This window comes from Gracilinanus agilis, chromosome 5, assembly GCF_016433145.1.
Source record: "Gracilinanus agilis isolate LMUSP501 chromosome 5, AgileGrace, whole genome shotgun sequence".
In the NCBI taxonomy this organism is placed as follows: domain Eukaryota; kingdom Metazoa; phylum Chordata; class Mammalia; order Didelphimorphia; family Didelphidae; genus Gracilinanus; species Gracilinanus agilis.
The window spans coordinates 185,785,022-185,801,937 of NC_058134.1; the positions used below are offsets into that span (position 1 = coordinate 185,785,022).

Sequence of the window (16,916 nt, forward strand, 5' to 3'; positions counted from 1 at the left end):
GGGAGGGAGGGAGGAAGGAAGGAAGGAAGGAAAGAAGGAGAGAAAGGAAGGGAGGAGAGAAAGGAATAAAGGAGAGAAAGGGAAGGAGGAAGGGAGGAAGGAAGGAGAGAAAGGTGCTTTTATTATTTAAAATGGAGATAAGGATAGGGCCTCTATAATAAGACAATAAGACTTCTCAGAAAAGTTAAAAAGAGGGGAAACAACATAAAAACTAAGAAGTTATGAACATTTAGGATACCCTTCAAAAAAAGCTGCTAATTCCAAACATCAAAGCAAAAAGGGTCACAATGTGCTGTACTTAATAAGTAATTTTCCACCTGTATTTTTGTTTGCCAGAAAAAGGAGGTATAGATTTGAGAGTTTTTTGCTCCTGTGTTTTAAGTAAATAATAATCGCTAAACAGATCCAATCCCATTCAGGGATGTAGTTTCTCTCTTAGCATTACTATATAGAAAGGGCACTACAATTTATGAGGAGATATATATATATATATATATATATATATACATATATATGTTACTGGGCAGCAAAGCAGATTCATAAAATGCCTTTAAGGATCCCCATTTTCAATTGGAGAAGTAATGCTCTAGGGTCCATTCTTTGTGGGGCATGTCTCTACTAATAGGAATGTTTAATCTTTACTAGATGCTATTAGAGGACTCACTCACTGCAAGTTAAATATAAACATCCCATACAGATGATTTTTTAAACTCATCGTGGGAAGGCTTGCTAGGAGTCTTAAATACTTCCTGAAGGACTATTAGCCTTCTAGACCCAACCCTTTATTGAGAAATTTCCTCCTCACAATGATTAATCAAGGAAAATTGTAAGATTTCATCTACCAAGACTTCGCCCTAAAATGTCACCACAAATTCCCCTCACTTGGTCATATCCACATGGGTCTAGAGTGGTGTGGTGATAATGGGTCTAGGGAGACTAAGATTTACCCAAAGCAACTGAGTCAAAATCTTGCTGTAAATAAACTTAGAAAGAGATATGCACAAACTACAAATTGCTCACCAGCTGCTACAGTTATGGGCAGACTTCCCCACTAGTCAGTTAAAACCTTTAGAGATTTATGAGATTATTAAACTAAAACAGTTCCTCCCTTTCTCATTTGCTCTGCTATTGGAAAAAATGGTGGAATTATTTCCCCACCCCTAATTTAAGGACCATTCTTAAGGGTGCAGTCTATAGTAAATTTGGTCACTTTTTCAGAGTTTATGGTATTTAAAAAGGAGTTTTTCCTTTCTCCTTTTCCCTATATGCAGAACTGATTTAAGTACTTTAAAAGAATCAAGGCCCCTGATTCCAAGAAAGAACTGCTTGCTTCTGAAAAACTGCACATTATATAGAACTTTATGTTAATACCACATGACATTTCATTTGATTAATGATTTTCCCTTTTTTGATAATGTCTTTATATTTTCAGTTTTTTTGAGAGGCTCCAAAATGCCTTCATGTTTTAGATCCTTTAATTGCTTGGTTTACCCCATGTATGATAAAGTTACTGAAAATAGGGATTGGTGAGACATACAATGGACAGTAAGACAATGAGAATTCATCAGGTTTCTAAGTAAAGGTGTAAATTAGGCCAGGCACTGGGACTTGGTTCCAGGGTCAAAATTTACCCAATGATGGAAATATAAAGGCATGTAACAGGGTTTGTATTCCTTTAAGCCGGGTTAGAATCTGCTTGGAGGAGGAGTGAACTTTGGCTAAACAGACTGGTGACAAGAGAGTGAGATCTGAGGTAGAAGCAGGCTCTCTTCGGGAGAGAGTTCAGTTGTCTCAATCAAGGGGTCCTTGATAAGGTAGAAACTAAGTCTTATTGAAGCCACGCTCTAGCACAGCCCTGGCTCAGAGACTTGGCCCCCTGGTGCCAAAAGTGGACACAACCTAGTGGAATCACTCCCATCCTAGGAACCCACGGCACATTGGGAAGCAGGTTCTTCCAGACTAAATTCATGTTATGAATTCAAAGAGAATAAATATCTCAGGGTCCCTATGTTTTGGGAAGGACAAGGCCTAGGCTTTCCATGGAGGAGAAATGCTTTTCTGGATGAAGGAATACTCTGCTATCAACATGGTTGGCCCCAAGAGGTGGAAGATTAGAGTGGGGTTACTTCAAGAGGGGTAACGTAGGGAAGAGAGATAGCCCTTCAACTCCTGCTGGAGAACCTCGCTTTCCCAGAAATATACCTACTTTCATTTCAAAAGCTTTTTTTTCATTCTCTCCAAGCTTTGTGGTCTCAAGCTGCCCAAACTTTATGGGGGGTGGGATATGGGGGATCCTGTGCCCCTGGAAATAACATAGGCCATTATTCTGCGTAGCTTCTTGCCCTCATTCATGAAACCATGAGACCAAGGAGTGCAATTCTGGTTATGCTGGTGTTTCTGTTCTCCTGGATAATAGAAAAAGAACTGAATTTGAAATCACAAAATGTGGGTTCCAGTCTCTGAATGGACATTAACTCTGGGTCTCTGTATTATCCTCTATAAACTGAAATGGTTAAAGGTGGTTCTGATGACCTACACATTGTCTGATATTTTAAGACCATAGAAATTTTAATTCCATGGACCCCATTTTGGCTCAGCTTTCATTTTAATTTAGTTTAATTTTAATAGCTCTTCCTCTATCACTTATCCTAATTGGATACTAAGTTTTCTTCTCTGCAAAGTGAAGGAATTAGACTAGATAATTCCTAAGATTCCTTCTAACATTATTTTTTTTAGGAGTCGGGTAAAGCAGAGGATGGCTTCAAGCTATCTTTCAGCTCCATCCCCAAAAGCATCTAACAATTTTCTATAAGGGTTATGACTCCACCCCCACCAATCAGGCTTCCTTGATGCCAAATCTGACCTTAGTAACTATTCATCATGAATAATTAGTTAAAATAAGAAGGTACCATATGGTCTGTTTCTGGAGACAGAAGGGCAAGGAGAGCCTCCCCACAGTAAGTGTTGTAGTATGCCAGAGCCTCTGTCTCCCCACACACAAGAAAGTGCTCACCACTACCCTGTTCAAATGGATCTTTTATGCCACTTCCCTAATCAAAGTTGTTGGTATTTGTCCCAGGTAAAAATATTCCTCGTTACATTTATGGACTGCAGTATTAATATCTAGCCATTTCTCTAGACCAATTGACAAATGATCAAAGGATATTGTTACCAGGTAATTCTCAGATGAAAAAATTAAGACTATCTTTAGTCATGAAAAAAATGCTGCAAATCACTCATTATTAGAGAGATAGTAAGTTAAAATAACTCTGAGGTATCACCTCATTTCTATCAGATTGGTTAAAGTGATAAAAAAAAGAAGTAGTAAATGTTGGAGGAAATGTGGAAAAACTGGGACACTAATACACTGTTGATGGAACTGTAAACTGATCCAAAACTTCTGGAGAACAATGTGGAACCAGGCCCAAAAGGCCATAAAATTGTGCATACCCTTTGACCCAGCAATGCCACTAGTATATCTGACTCCCAAAGATATTAAAGATAGGGGAAAAGAATCTATTTGTACAAATTTATTTTAGCAGCTCTTTTTATGATGGCAAAGAACTATAAATTGAAGGGATTTCCATCAGGTAGGGAATGGCTGAAGAAGTTTTGGTATATGACTGTAATGGAATACTATTGTGCCATGAGAAATAAAAAACAAGATGATCACAAAAAGAATCTTGGGAAAACAATGAAGTGAAGTGAGGAAAACCACCAGAATTTTCTACACAATAACAATAGTAGATGATGATCAACTGTGAATGACTTAACTATTAAAAACAAAGCAAGAATCCAGGACAACTCCAAGGGACTCGTGACAAAAAAGCACATCCACGGCCATGGAAGGAACGGATGGAGTCCAAATGCAGATTGAAACATGCTATTCTTCACTTCCTCTTCACTTCATTTTCTCAGTGAAATTTTCTCTCCTTTAAACAATATATCTTATTTCACAATATGTGAACTATGTATTGTATGATAGCATATGTACACCTGCTCATATTACCTGTCTTCCTGGGGAGGAGGAAGGGATGGGAAGGAGGGAGAGAACTTGAGTTGCAAAATGTCAGAAAATTAATATGAAAAATTGTATCATCATGTAAAAAGATAGTATCTAGTCCCGGTTTCTGATATCTAAAACATTGTCAGGACTATATATTTTTGCCCCCCTATCAGTTATTCATACTATAAATCAAATATTTTAAGGGGCATCTCTGAAATTAAAGATTGAACAGTAATGCTTCACTCCTAAAAGCAGTTTGGACCGTTTTTCATACCAGGAGACAGAGAACCCAGGGACTTAAAGAAGTGGGGCTTCAAATCTATCTATCCTACTATGCAGAATTTACTTCATTTCGGAGCTCCTCATTTGTTGTAGGACAGCTAATATTAGTTCCTAAATAAATAGCTAGTTATTTAGTGTACTGATACATTTTTTCAGTTTTCTTCTCCCCTTTATAATAGTCAGTTAAGTAGAATTTTTTTTTCCTTTTTTTTCCTCTCCTTTGGTCCAGATCTCTGAGTTTCATTGATGTAGCATACTCCTGCTAAGTACAATTCCTAAATAGAAAATAAGCAATCATTATGTCATTTAGAGTCTTTGATTATTTTCTGGAATGTTTTACAAGTTAAGTGACTTTCCCAGGGTCACAGAGCCAGTATGTGTAAGACAGGGCTTGAACCCAGGTCTTCCTGATTCTGAAGCCAGCTCTTTACACAACACTATAATGTAAGTTTAAGACCTGTCTTAACTTTGTCCTATTTGGATATGCCAAATTTTAAAAGCTCTTAAAGATAATTTTGTCAGGACTAAACAAAATGACACAGAAGAGAAAGCACTGAATTTAGGGATCAAGAAACCTCAATTCTACTTCTAATTTTCCTACTAATGATTTTTCGTGGCTTTGGCCAAGACTCTATAAAAACCAGTGATGTTTTTCATTGACTCAAATACAACACCAAAGCCAAAGGAATCTTACAACTGATAGGAAGAAAAATGAAAATAGGATAATGATTTTTGCTGTCTTACTTTGTTCTTATGCTTTCTTGGATCTGTTGACATGCTAAATCAGAGATCTTGGAAATGAAGTAAGAATCCATGTGTCCATATTCATGTAACATTATAACAGCATCCCCTGAGGTTTCTGTTCTTATTAAGTCTTTCGTGATTTTATCTTTGTTTAAGCTTTTCACAGCCTACCTTCCACAGAGCTATAATGGAAATCCTGCAGCAGAGGGTGCCTGAAATTGATAGAGAATCCCTACAAGGGGTTTTAAAAAACCTACAAGGAAATTCTAAACCTGTTAGGTAGTTGTCTAAGAAAATGTAATGTAATTTAGTCCTGGATATAGAGTTAAAAAGAAAATACTATCTTATTAGCCTGGGAAAAATTGTTGACTGCCTTTTCTTTAGCTGGCAGTGCCCTTAGATCTGTGTGTTAGCTTACAGTCTATAACTATTACAAAAGAGATGTCACCTACCTTTATTAAAGAGAGGCTTTCTAATCACTGTATCATGGGAGATGGTTGCCGAGTTAGCCAGTAAGTGACCCTGAAGAGATAAAGCCCACAAGGCTGTATTATGTTACAATTCCTAATGGAAACCAGAAGACTAGAGGAGAAATATGCTCGGCTGAGAGAAGCATGATGACATCTCCAGAGAATAGAAGCTACCTTGAAGAATCAGAAGGGTGATCCTACTTGTGTGCCTTCCATAACTATTCCCTGGCTAGGCTGATTCTTGATATTTGCCTCTACATGCAAACTACCTTTAAATGTACCCTCCATGTGCGGTGCCTGGTCATATATGTTCTTTAATAATTAGTGTTTTATATATACACACACATATATGTGTGTGTGTGTTTCCCCAACTGATGGGATAATAACATGAGGGGGATTATACCTCCTATGGAAATTTGGGAGGATCTATTCTTGTATAATTTACTATGCTATTTGATCGAAAGCAGAAAAGGTCTAAGTGAAATGTACAGCCTAACTATGCTGAGATAACTGCATATATGGCAAGCATGATGTGAAAATTTATTGGGGAAATGGAATTTGTATTAAAAAGTATAAATACAAAATTGTTAATGCCATCCTCAGGTGGTTTTAGCTCTTATTTGGTAACTTTCCTAGTTTTATCATTATTTAAATAGAGTATTTTTATCTCTCTTATAATCTAAAGCACGAAATTACAATTTCTTCTACCATCTATAGACACATTTCTTTTATACATAACCAGTTTATAAAACATCATCAAAATATATTTCTAAGCCAAGCACATATTTGGAACATTATAACAAACTCAGTGGATAGTTATAAAAATATTCTATATATAATATATGGTTGGTAATCATTAGTCATATGTTCCCTGAACCCAGATGCACTCTGCTACATCTCAAATGTTTTCATTCTGCTATGCCAATGTGCTCTAGCCTGGACTGCCAAACCAGCACTCAAACTTCCCACTGAAGAGCCCAGGGCTTCAGGGTGGTGAACATTCACCATATGTAATCTAAGCCCAAACCCACTACATTACTTCATGGCCATCTTCATGCCATGCTTCTAGGTACATTCTGCTTGCCTCTTCCTTCATTAACTGAGGAGAAGGGGTGGGGCAGCAGTGGGGTTGAAGGGAAAGTGGGGTGGCGGGGAGGGATAGGGGTGGGGGGATGAGGGAATGGAGAATCAAATCAAATCAGCACCACCAATCAATTAAGAGGAATAAAAGGACCAAAAGATAGACTAGACATTTTTCTGATCCTCGAAAGCTCTCAAACTTCTCCAAAACATAATTTATGCAAAAATTTTAAAGCAACTTCAACTATCTCCATGGTCTTGCACACCAGAAACCCAGAAGAAGGAAAAAAATTCTCTAAATTAATGCCTAACTTAAATTCACTCAGTACCCCGTCCCACTCTGCTTACCTAGAGTGAGACTAAATTAATAAACCCTATCTACAAGCTTGCAAAAAAAAGTGATACCAAAACCCTCCATCCTAGCGACTATTCTTCTATATATGTCATCATCCCATATTTGAAATGTAGGTTCTTTTAAAGCAAAAACCGTATTTCTTGTTGGTAATTTATTCCCAGCACTTAGAACAGTCCCTGAAACATAGTAAGCACTTAAGTAAAGATTTTCCATTCCATTTCCTCTCTTCACTATGGCACTGGTCTCCTTTTTCATCTTGTTATCATTAGCTTATGCTTTTTAGATAAATACTCATTTTAATCATCTCTATTTCTAAACTATATATATCAGTTTTCCTTGAGATTTTGAAATATACTTTGGTGCTAACTTATTTGTTAAGTACAAAGATATTTTAAAGTAGTTATATTTCTGTTACATTTCTTTTATAGGTGATTAAACTCTTGGGGCTAGATAGTTTCACATCTTGCTATTTATATCTTCAGTGTGTATTCACATCATTCACAACATTCATTCAAGAAATATTTATTAAATACCTAGTCTATGTCAGGCACTGTGCTAAGTACTAGGTATGCAAAAAGGGGCTAAAGATAGTCACTGCCCTCCAGGAGCTTACCACAATGGGGGAGAGAATATTAAAACAAATAAAGCAATTATAAGCAGGATAAATGGGAAATAATTAACAGAGGGAAGGCACTGGAATTGAGAGGTTGGGGAAGGCTCCCTATAAAGCAGTGGTTCCCAAGCTTTTTTGGCCTACTGCCCCCTTTCCAGAAAAAAATATTACTTAGTGCCCCCTCAAAATTATGAAACTATTTATTGAACTCAGAATAGAATGTAATACAAAAAAAAGTGTGGTCATCACCCTCTCCCTGGATTGCTTGCAGCACCCACAAGGGGGTGGTAGCGCCCACTTTGGGAATCACTGCTATGAAGGGTAAGATTTTTATTGAGACTTGAAGAGAGGCAAGGAGGTCAGTTGTCAGAGCTGTAGAGACAGTCTTCCAGGTATGTGGGGACAGCTAAAAAAATGTTCAGAGCTGAGACATGGAGATCTTTTTTTCTGGAGCATCTAGGAAGCCATTGTCACTGGATGGAAGAATGCATGTCAGGGAGTAAGATATAAGAAAACTGGAAAGGTAGAAGGAGAATAGGTTACAAAAGATTTTGCTTGTCAGATCATTTTGTATTTGATCTTAGAAGCAATAGAGGCCACTGGAATTTATTAAATTGGGGGACCAGAGAATGCATGATTAGATTTGCACTTTAAGAAAATCACTTTAGTGACTGAACAGAGCATGGAATGGAATGGGGATTGACTAAAGGCAAGCAGATTCATCAGCAGGCTACTGCAATAATTCAGAAATAAGGTGATAATTGTGTGCATTAGAGTGGTGGCAGCATCAAAGGAGAGAATAGGGAGATTGCCAAAGTTAAATCAACATGCTTTGGCAACAGATTAGATATGGTGGGGGTTGGGGTACAGTGGGGAATCCATGATGAGCCCTAGGTTGTGAGCCTGATGGATTGGGAGGAGGATGCTGGCCTCAGCAGTAATAACAAAGTCGAAAGGAAAGAATTGAAAGAGGAAGAAAATGAGTTCTGTTCTGGACATATAGAGTTTAAGATATCTACTGTCCATCCACTTACAGATATCTGAAAGGTGGTTGGAGATGCAAGTTTGAAGGATTAGTAGAGATTGGGGCAAGATAGGTAGATTTATGAATCATCAGCACAGAGATTATAATAAAATCCATGAGAGATTGTGATATTAAGTGAAATTGTTTAGAGGAAGAGGAGAAGAGGGCCCAGCATGCAGCCCTGAGGGATACCTATGGTTAAACGGCATGAATTAGAGAAGGAGCAAAGGAGACAGCAAAGGAATAGTCAGATAGGTAGAAGGAAAACCTGGAGAGAATGGTGTCCCTAAATTCTAGAGAAGAAAGTTTCAAATGGGAAAAAGTGATCAACATATTCAAAGGCTGCAGAGAGGTCAAGAAGCATGAGGTCTGAGAAAACATCATTGGGTTTTTTGAATTAATTTATTTAGTTAGAATATTTTCCATAATTATATGATTTATGATCTTTCCCCTCCTCTTCCCTCCTCCCTCCCAATTCCACTGGGTTATATATGTATCAATGTTCAAAACATATCCATATTATTCATATTTGCAATAGAGCGATCTTTTAAAGCCAAAACCTCAGTCATATCCCCATTGAACCATGTGATCAATCATATATTTTTCCTCTGCATTTCTGCTCCCACAGTTCTTTCTCTGGATGTGGATAGCGTTCTCTCTCCTAAGTTCCTCTGCATTGTCCTGGATCATTGAATTGCTGCTAGGAGAAAAGTCTATTATATTTGATTGTGCCACAATGTTTCAGTCTCTGTGTACAGTGTTCTTCTGGCTCTGCTCCTTTCACTCTGCATCCATTCCTGGAGGTCGTTCCAGTTCACATGGAATTCCTCCAGTTCATTATTCCTTTCAGGACAATAATATTCCATCACCAGCAGATACAATTTGTTCAGACATTCCCCAATCAATGGTCACCCCCTCATTTTACAATTTTTGGCCACTATAAAAAGCACAGCTATAAATATTTTGTACAAATAGTTTCCCTTATTATCTCTTTGGGGTACAAACCCAGCAGAGGTATGGCTGGATCAAAAGGCAGGCATTCTTTTATAGCCCCTTCGGCATAATGCCAAATTGTCCTTCAGAATGGCTGGATCAATTCACAACTCCACCAGCAATGCATTAGTGTTGCCAGTGGGTTTGTTAACTGAGAGAAAATTAATATCTTTGAAGAGAGAGGTTTTGGTAAAATGGTAAGGTCAGAAGCCAGGCTACAGGGGGTTAAAAAGAGTGACGAAGGGAAAAGTTGAGGCATCTATTGAAGATGGTCTTTTCAAGGAGTTTAGGTGCAAAGGACAGAAAAGGTGTAGAGTGAAAACAGGAATGGAAGGAACAAGTGAGGATTTTTTCAGGGTAGGGAAGACAAGGGTATGTTTGTAGACAAGAGCAAAAGAAAGGCTCAAAATAGATGAAACATCAAGACTGATAGACGGAGAAATCTGTTGGGTTATATAAGGGAAAGCAGAAGGTGAGATGAAAAGTCAACATATGATGGTCAGATAAGTAGAATTCAAAATTCTTGAACATAGAGGCATTACATTTGTGGGTGATGACAATATCAACAGGATGAAATGGTTTCTCTTGGACAAGCAGAAAGGATAACCTTGATAAGAACTGTGTGTGAGTTTGTGAGACAGGACTCTGTAGCTGCAGTGAGAGCCTAGTTAAAGTTATATAACATTAATTTGCAGAGAATTTAGTCAGGACAGTTTTGTGAGTTTTCTTCACTTTCTTTCAGCAGTTCATGCAGAGGATCAAAGGTGGCAAATGGTGGAAATGATTCAAGAACTGGGGAAGTGAGAAAAATTGTAAGCCAGGTTTGTAACTCAGTGAGTAACAAAGGGAAATGACTTGGGAAATCTGTGGATAACAGCTATTAGGATTTTTGTTGAATGGTACAATCAATTAATTGAGTAGCCTCAAAGGAGGAGAAATTGATGAGTAATGGAGGAAGGGGAGAACCTGGAAGGGACAGGTTGAGCTGGAGATAAGAGGCCTACACTAGAGGTTCTCCCCACTCCATAGTTGGAAGATCTGGCTGGTAGAAAGAGGTAGAAGACACCTTGTGCAGGCGCACAGGGAAGTGGTAGCTTTTGAGCAGATGAAAGATGCCCGGTCCCTAACATCATTTCTTCAGGGGATACAATACACCCAGCAAATATGTGGAAGGCTCAGGCAGTAGCCTGCCAATGAGTGTGAGATGTCCTGGGGGGCTATGAGGCAGCAGCCAGAAGTGATAGAAGTATGGTGTGTGTGTGTGTGTGTGTGTGTGTGTGTGTGTGTGTGTGTGTGTGTGTGTTTGTGTGTCTGGGTGCACAGTACTAGTTCTGTTTTAGTTGGTCACAGATGGTGTTAACAAAGCCAATGTCTCTGGTTAGATCCTTATATAGATCGATATTATTGGGTTCTTTTTTACCCTGTGCTATAAGAAATAATGGTATTTCTAATTCTAGCTGGTTATCACAAATATGTCCCATCATTCACCAGAAGCACTGGATAAGATTCCTCTATTAGTATTTATCAAAAACCTACTAAGTCATATGGACTTTCCATCTCTGTGCCATGTCCAGGGCCCCATTGGTTCACCTTGATTTTTGCCCATTATAGTTTTGTACAATGTAGCTCAGCTCTCAGCACCAAAGTCCTCCATAGCATTGGCTCTGGTAGCTGAATTTCTTTCCTGACTTCCAGAATTCTGTCATTCTCAAGCATATGGTAGTCAACACTTTCTGAAGGTTCCAATTCTTTGACTGATTCATCATGGTAGAGTGATTACTCTGGATTCTTTGCCTTACTCAATGTATCTGTTGGTCTTGCACACTCCTCGGCAAGAGTGCTTTGATGAGCTCCTTGAAAAGGAACTTTTTGCTCTTTGTTTTGTTTTGTTTTGTCTTTCTTTGTTTTCCCAGGGTTTAGTACAATATACATATAGAAGACATTTAATAAATGCTTGCTGACTGAATACTTTCTCATACCTAGAGTAACCACCCTCCAAATTTGAGGATCTCTCAGTATATTGTAGTAGTGTTCCTTTCTTAAACATTTCAAGTCAATATTCCACGTTATATATGGTTTTAGTGATCTGTTACTATTTATCTCCTTTCTTGCTCAGCACCTAGTCACCATATCTCCCATTCATGTCACATACCTTCCATAGAGTCTGAGAGTTTCCAGAGACATTCTCATCTTCTCCTTATTTTTCTTTTAATGATCTTTATTCCTCTAGGGTCATGTTGGTGAACCTATGGTACCTGTGCCAGAGCATGCCAGAGGGGGTTGCTCCCTTCCCCCTCTCCACATGCACCTGACGGCATTTTTTCACATGACCAGCCCCTCTGCCCAGCATCTTAATAAGAATGATTCCTCTCTCCCCAGTCTGGGGCTCATATACTACGTGACAGTTGCAGTTTGGGCACTCAGTCTCTAAAAGGCTTGCCATCACTGCTATAGGGCAACAAGCTGGTCATAGAAATTACCCCAGAGGGGCTACACAAAAGATATCAAAAAGAGGGGGGAGAAGAGTAATCTGCTCAAAAAAAAGCTTTCTATTTCTCACTAAATAGAAAAATCTTTATATAAATACAATTATAACAATGCAATCAACTGCCCCCTCAAACATTATATTACTTAAGTTAATCCTTACATCAGCACTCTAATTTTGTGTTATCCACAAGTTTGTTGGCTGGGAGGTGAAGGGTTGTATTCATGAAAATAATAAAAAATTTAATTTCACATGAATCGGTATAGAGATGTTATTGGGTCACTGATAGAGAATTTAATTGTGTTAAAGTCCTGCTCCTGATTCAATAACATTTTGAAAAGTGTCAGAGTTGTTTAATGTTTATTTATCTTAGTGATTTGGAAAAATAGTTCATATGGTTTGTAATTCCTTCCAAAATTGAGGATAGGAAGATGACAGACTGCTATGATACAAAGGCTCCTAGATCCCACAAAATCACTCCACTGGAGCTGAGAAGTACACCACTTTACTAGCCCAAAGTCATTTAACTTCCCAGTTCTGTAACCAACTCTAAATCTATAAATTGCAGAGGAAGTATTATAATTTGCTTTGTTTTGGAAGTTATCTAATCTGGGAGTTTTCCATGTTAATGTAGTGGCCAGCCCAGTCCCTAGTCGTCTCTATATATAGTGTCTATCCCAAAAACCTTAGTGCCAAAATTAAAATTTTAAAAACATAAAACTGCACTAAGACTTTGGGGACATCTTGTATAAACATAAGTACTTCAATTGATCTAAGGCGGTGGTTCCCAAACTTTTTTGGCCTACCCCCTTTCCAGAAAAATATTACTTAGCCCCCTGGAAATTAATTTTTAAAAATTTTCCTAGCAATTAATAGGAAAGATAAATGCACCTGTGGCCATCACCTCCTTCCCTGGATTGCTGCAGCACCCACCAGGGGGGCGGTAGCAACCACTTTGGGAATCACTGATGTAAGGTATCCTTGATATGGGAGCTGCCTCTAATGGTGCACTAAAACTCAATCATACAAGCTCATCTTTGGCAATTCTGATACATGTCTTTCCATAATGCTTCTGAGGAATAGCTGCACTAAACTTTAATTTTTTTTATTTTTAAAAGTAGTTTTGATGCCTTTTGTTTTTACTTCATAATCACTTCTCTTTAATCATCTCCTCACCTTCTACCTATCCTCCACCAGTAAGTCAACCTTTGAAACAAACGAGAAGAAAAAACAGTTAAACAAAACCAATCAACACAGTGACTGACTGATGGTGTATGCCACACTTCACACCCACAGCTCCCAACTACAGAAAGAGAAAGTAAGTACATTTCTTCATCTGTGATACAATGATCCTAGATTCAAGATTGATCATTATAATCTCAGAGAGTTCATTTTCTCTTTGCTGTTATTTTTGCTTACATAGGTATAGTTGTCATTCTTCTTGGTCTACTTAATTTATTCTTTCTTGGTTGATACTGCCTAGAGACGATGTAATGGCTCTCAGCCTTATAATCCTTTTCTCAGCAGTTTTAAACCAAACAAAAATTATCAGTACAATTACAATAGTTCATAATCCCTAGCCTAGATGCTTGAGGAAAAAGTTAAGATATGGGAAATATCTGGGTGAAAGAAATAAATGAGGCAAATTACAATATTTATTGCTGTATAAGCATGATTTTAAGATGAAGAAAGAATAGGTTTTGGAAGGAAATTCCCTTAGTCGTTGAAAAGAAGTAAGTAAAACTAAAACTTCATTCCAAATCTATTCCCAATGTTTCTCCCTTTGCTAGAGCTCAGTTCTCCTTTCAATTTCCCCATTGAACATAGTATAGCTTTTGATTTGGGAATATTTTTATTATATTAAAAATGATTATTCTACGCCAATGCTTCATAAGGTTTTTAGCACATGTTATATACTTGGTGAAAGGCTTTTGTTTTTCTATTGAAATAAGTGTGTTATTTTAGATTCTTGCTTTTAATGTGATTATGTTAATTATTTTCTTTATGTTAAACTATACTCATATCCCTGATATAATCCAAACTGATCACAATGAATAATCTTTTGGACATATGCTGTAGTCTTTCTGCCAGGATTTTATTGAAAAATTTTGAATCAATATCAATTAGTGATATTGGTCTATAGTTCTCTTTCATTATTTTATGGTTAAGATATGGGTTAAGATATGAGCACTGGTTTGGTATTAGGACTATATTTGTCTCATAAAAAGAGTATGAGGGGCAGCTGGGTAGCTCAGTGGAGTGAGAGTCAGGCCTAGAGACAGGAGGTCCTAGGTTCAAACCCGGCCTCAGCCACTTCCCAGCTGTGTGACCCTGGGCAAGTCACTTGACCCCCATTGCCCACCCTTACCAATCTTCCACCTATGAGACAATACACCGAAGTACAAGGGTTTAAAAAAAAAGAGTATGGAAGAGTGTTTTCTTTCTCAATTCTTGAGTATAATTTGTGTAATTGCTTTTCTTAGTTCTGTTATTGATAGCTATTTTCATTTTATGATATGATTGTTTTAGATCTCTCATATTCTGTTTATTTGGGTATCCTATATTTTGTAGTTGATGTTGTATGTGTTTTAAAATATCAGATTTGAGGGAGCATCTCTAGGGCAGCCTATATCCTTCTACAATCTACCAGGTTTTTGTTTTTTGTTTTTTGTTTTTTTCTTCTTGGTACCTCCCCATCTTCTTGGGGAAAGGAGAGTGGGAAGGTTTATTACCTTTGTAACTCCAGTGCCTCTGGTGTGTATGCAGGCAAATGAAGTTCTGAAGAGCTCAGCATTTTGAAAGGTGTCAGAGTTGTTTAATGTTTATTTATCTTAGTGATTTGGAGAAATAGTTCATATGGTTTATAATTCCTATCAAAATTGTTGATAAGAAAATGACAAACTACTAGGATACAAAGGATCCTAGATCCCACAAAAGCACTCCACTAGAACTGAGACGTACACCACTTTACTAGTCCAAAGAAGGAATCACCTCTAAATTATCTCATACAAGCCCAGAATCCCCTGAGAGATCCCCAAAGTCCTGAGAAGATCATGGGATAGAAAAGACTCAGGCCTAAGTTCAGAAGGAATCAGAGAGCTGGGTAAAAGCTGCTGCCCTAAAGCCTTTGGAACAATACCAGTGCTCCCTACCTGAGCTCTACAGTGTCTAGGCTTAGCTAAGCCAGACATGAGATTGGTTCACATTCCCATCAAGTCCAATACAATACATGACTAAAATTCTATTTAAATTTTTTTTTCAATATTCCGCAGTGATAATAATCTCTAGTTCTTTTTTTCTACTTCATCTCATCCTAGTTTGGCTATCAGGACCACATTTATCTTAAGTAAGAGGCTTAGTAGGCACCTTATTTTTCTAAGATAAATATTAATTACTTGTTAAAGTTTTGATAAAATTCATTTGCAGATGCATTCAAAACAAAGATTTCCTTTGGAAATTCAAATTCCTTAATTTCTCTTTCTTCACTTGGGTTGCTTAATATCTCTTTTGTTAATTTGGGTATTTTATATTTATAATATATAGGTTATTCATTAATTTGAATTAAATTCTCAAAAATGCTGGGACAAAAATGAATATAATTTTTTTCTGATTTTTATTCCCCTTCTGTTTATTGTGAATTTACCTTATGCATTTTTAGTTTGATCTGTCTTTCTCTCTCTCTCTCTCTCTCTCTCTCATTCTCTCTCCATATATACACACATATACACTCATTTGGCTCAGTAAGAGTCTATCTATTTTCTTAGTCATTTTAGTAAACATCTCATTTCTGTTTTTCTTTAGCATTTTGGCATTCCGTTTTGTTTGCTCACTAATTTTCAAGAACTTTGTGCTTATTTTGCTTGGTTAATTTGATTTGCTACTTATAGAAAGTACATGATTCTCTTTTTTTTAAATTTTGTCAATATATATTTCTAGAAATAATTTTTTTTCTCCAGGGACTATTTTAGTAGAATCAAAAAAGGTATGATATCTCATTGTCCTGACTCTCCTTTTATTAAAAAAATTAATGGTAACTTTATTTTCTCTTACTCCCATTTCCTATTCCCATTCAAGTGGAAATTTGAAAAAAAATTTAACTCTTGTAATAAATATGCAATATCCAGCAAAACAAAATAAATTTTAATATTGGCCATGTCAAAAAATATGTATCATTCTTCATAATCAGTCTTCAGTAATCTTGTTTGATCACCGAAATGATCAGGTTTGACTTAAATTCTTAATTATTTTTACAATATTTTTATTTACAATATTATTAGAGTATAAATTGTTTTCTTGGCTCTGCTCACTTCAACCTGAATTAGTTCAATTATCTCAGAAATTACCTATTTCATCATTTCTTACAGTTTATTGTATTCCATTATATTCATCTACAATAATTTGTTCAGCCATCCCCAAAATGATGATCATCCTCTTAGTTTCCAATTCTTCATCATTATTTTACATGGCTACTAATTATTTTTATGACTTTTTTCTTTGACATATTTAAAACACTTTCATTCTTCTTATACTTTACTCCCCTCCACAAACTTTAAAATCTAATTATACTGTCCTATTAGCTGTTTCTCCCCACATGACATTTGATCTCTCATTTTTGTACATTTGAACTGGCTGTCCTGCACACATAGAACACACTTCCTTTTCACCTCTATCTCTTAGTTTTCCAGACTTCTTTCAAAAGTCAGATCAAATTTCACCTTCAGGGGGAAGCCCTTCTCATACTCCCTCCCCAAATATTAGTAGCTTCCTCTCTGAGATGATATCCCATCTACTGTCTTTTAATCTTGTATGTAGCTAGTTATTTCAATATTATCTCCTTTATTAGTTCATTTCTTAAGGAAAAGTA

General features: G+C 37.0%; 1 protein-coding gene across 1 annotated transcript in view; it reads right to left on the reverse strand.

The window, feature by feature from the left end:
- The window catches only part of LOC123250015 (multifunctional protein ADE2-like), a 187,230-nt gene extending 181,440 nt beyond the window's left edge, over positions 1–5,790 (reverse strand). The window contains exons 1-2 of the mRNA XM_044679067.1: positions 5,704–5,790; positions 5,485–5,554 (exon numbers count right to left, since the gene is read on the reverse strand). Of these exons, the coding sequence (XP_044535002.1) occupies positions 5,485–5,554; positions 5,704–5,790 (157 nt within the window). The remainder of the gene's footprint in view (positions 1–5,484; positions 5,555–5,703) is intronic.
- Positions 5,791–16,916: the final 11,126 nt, after the last annotated feature.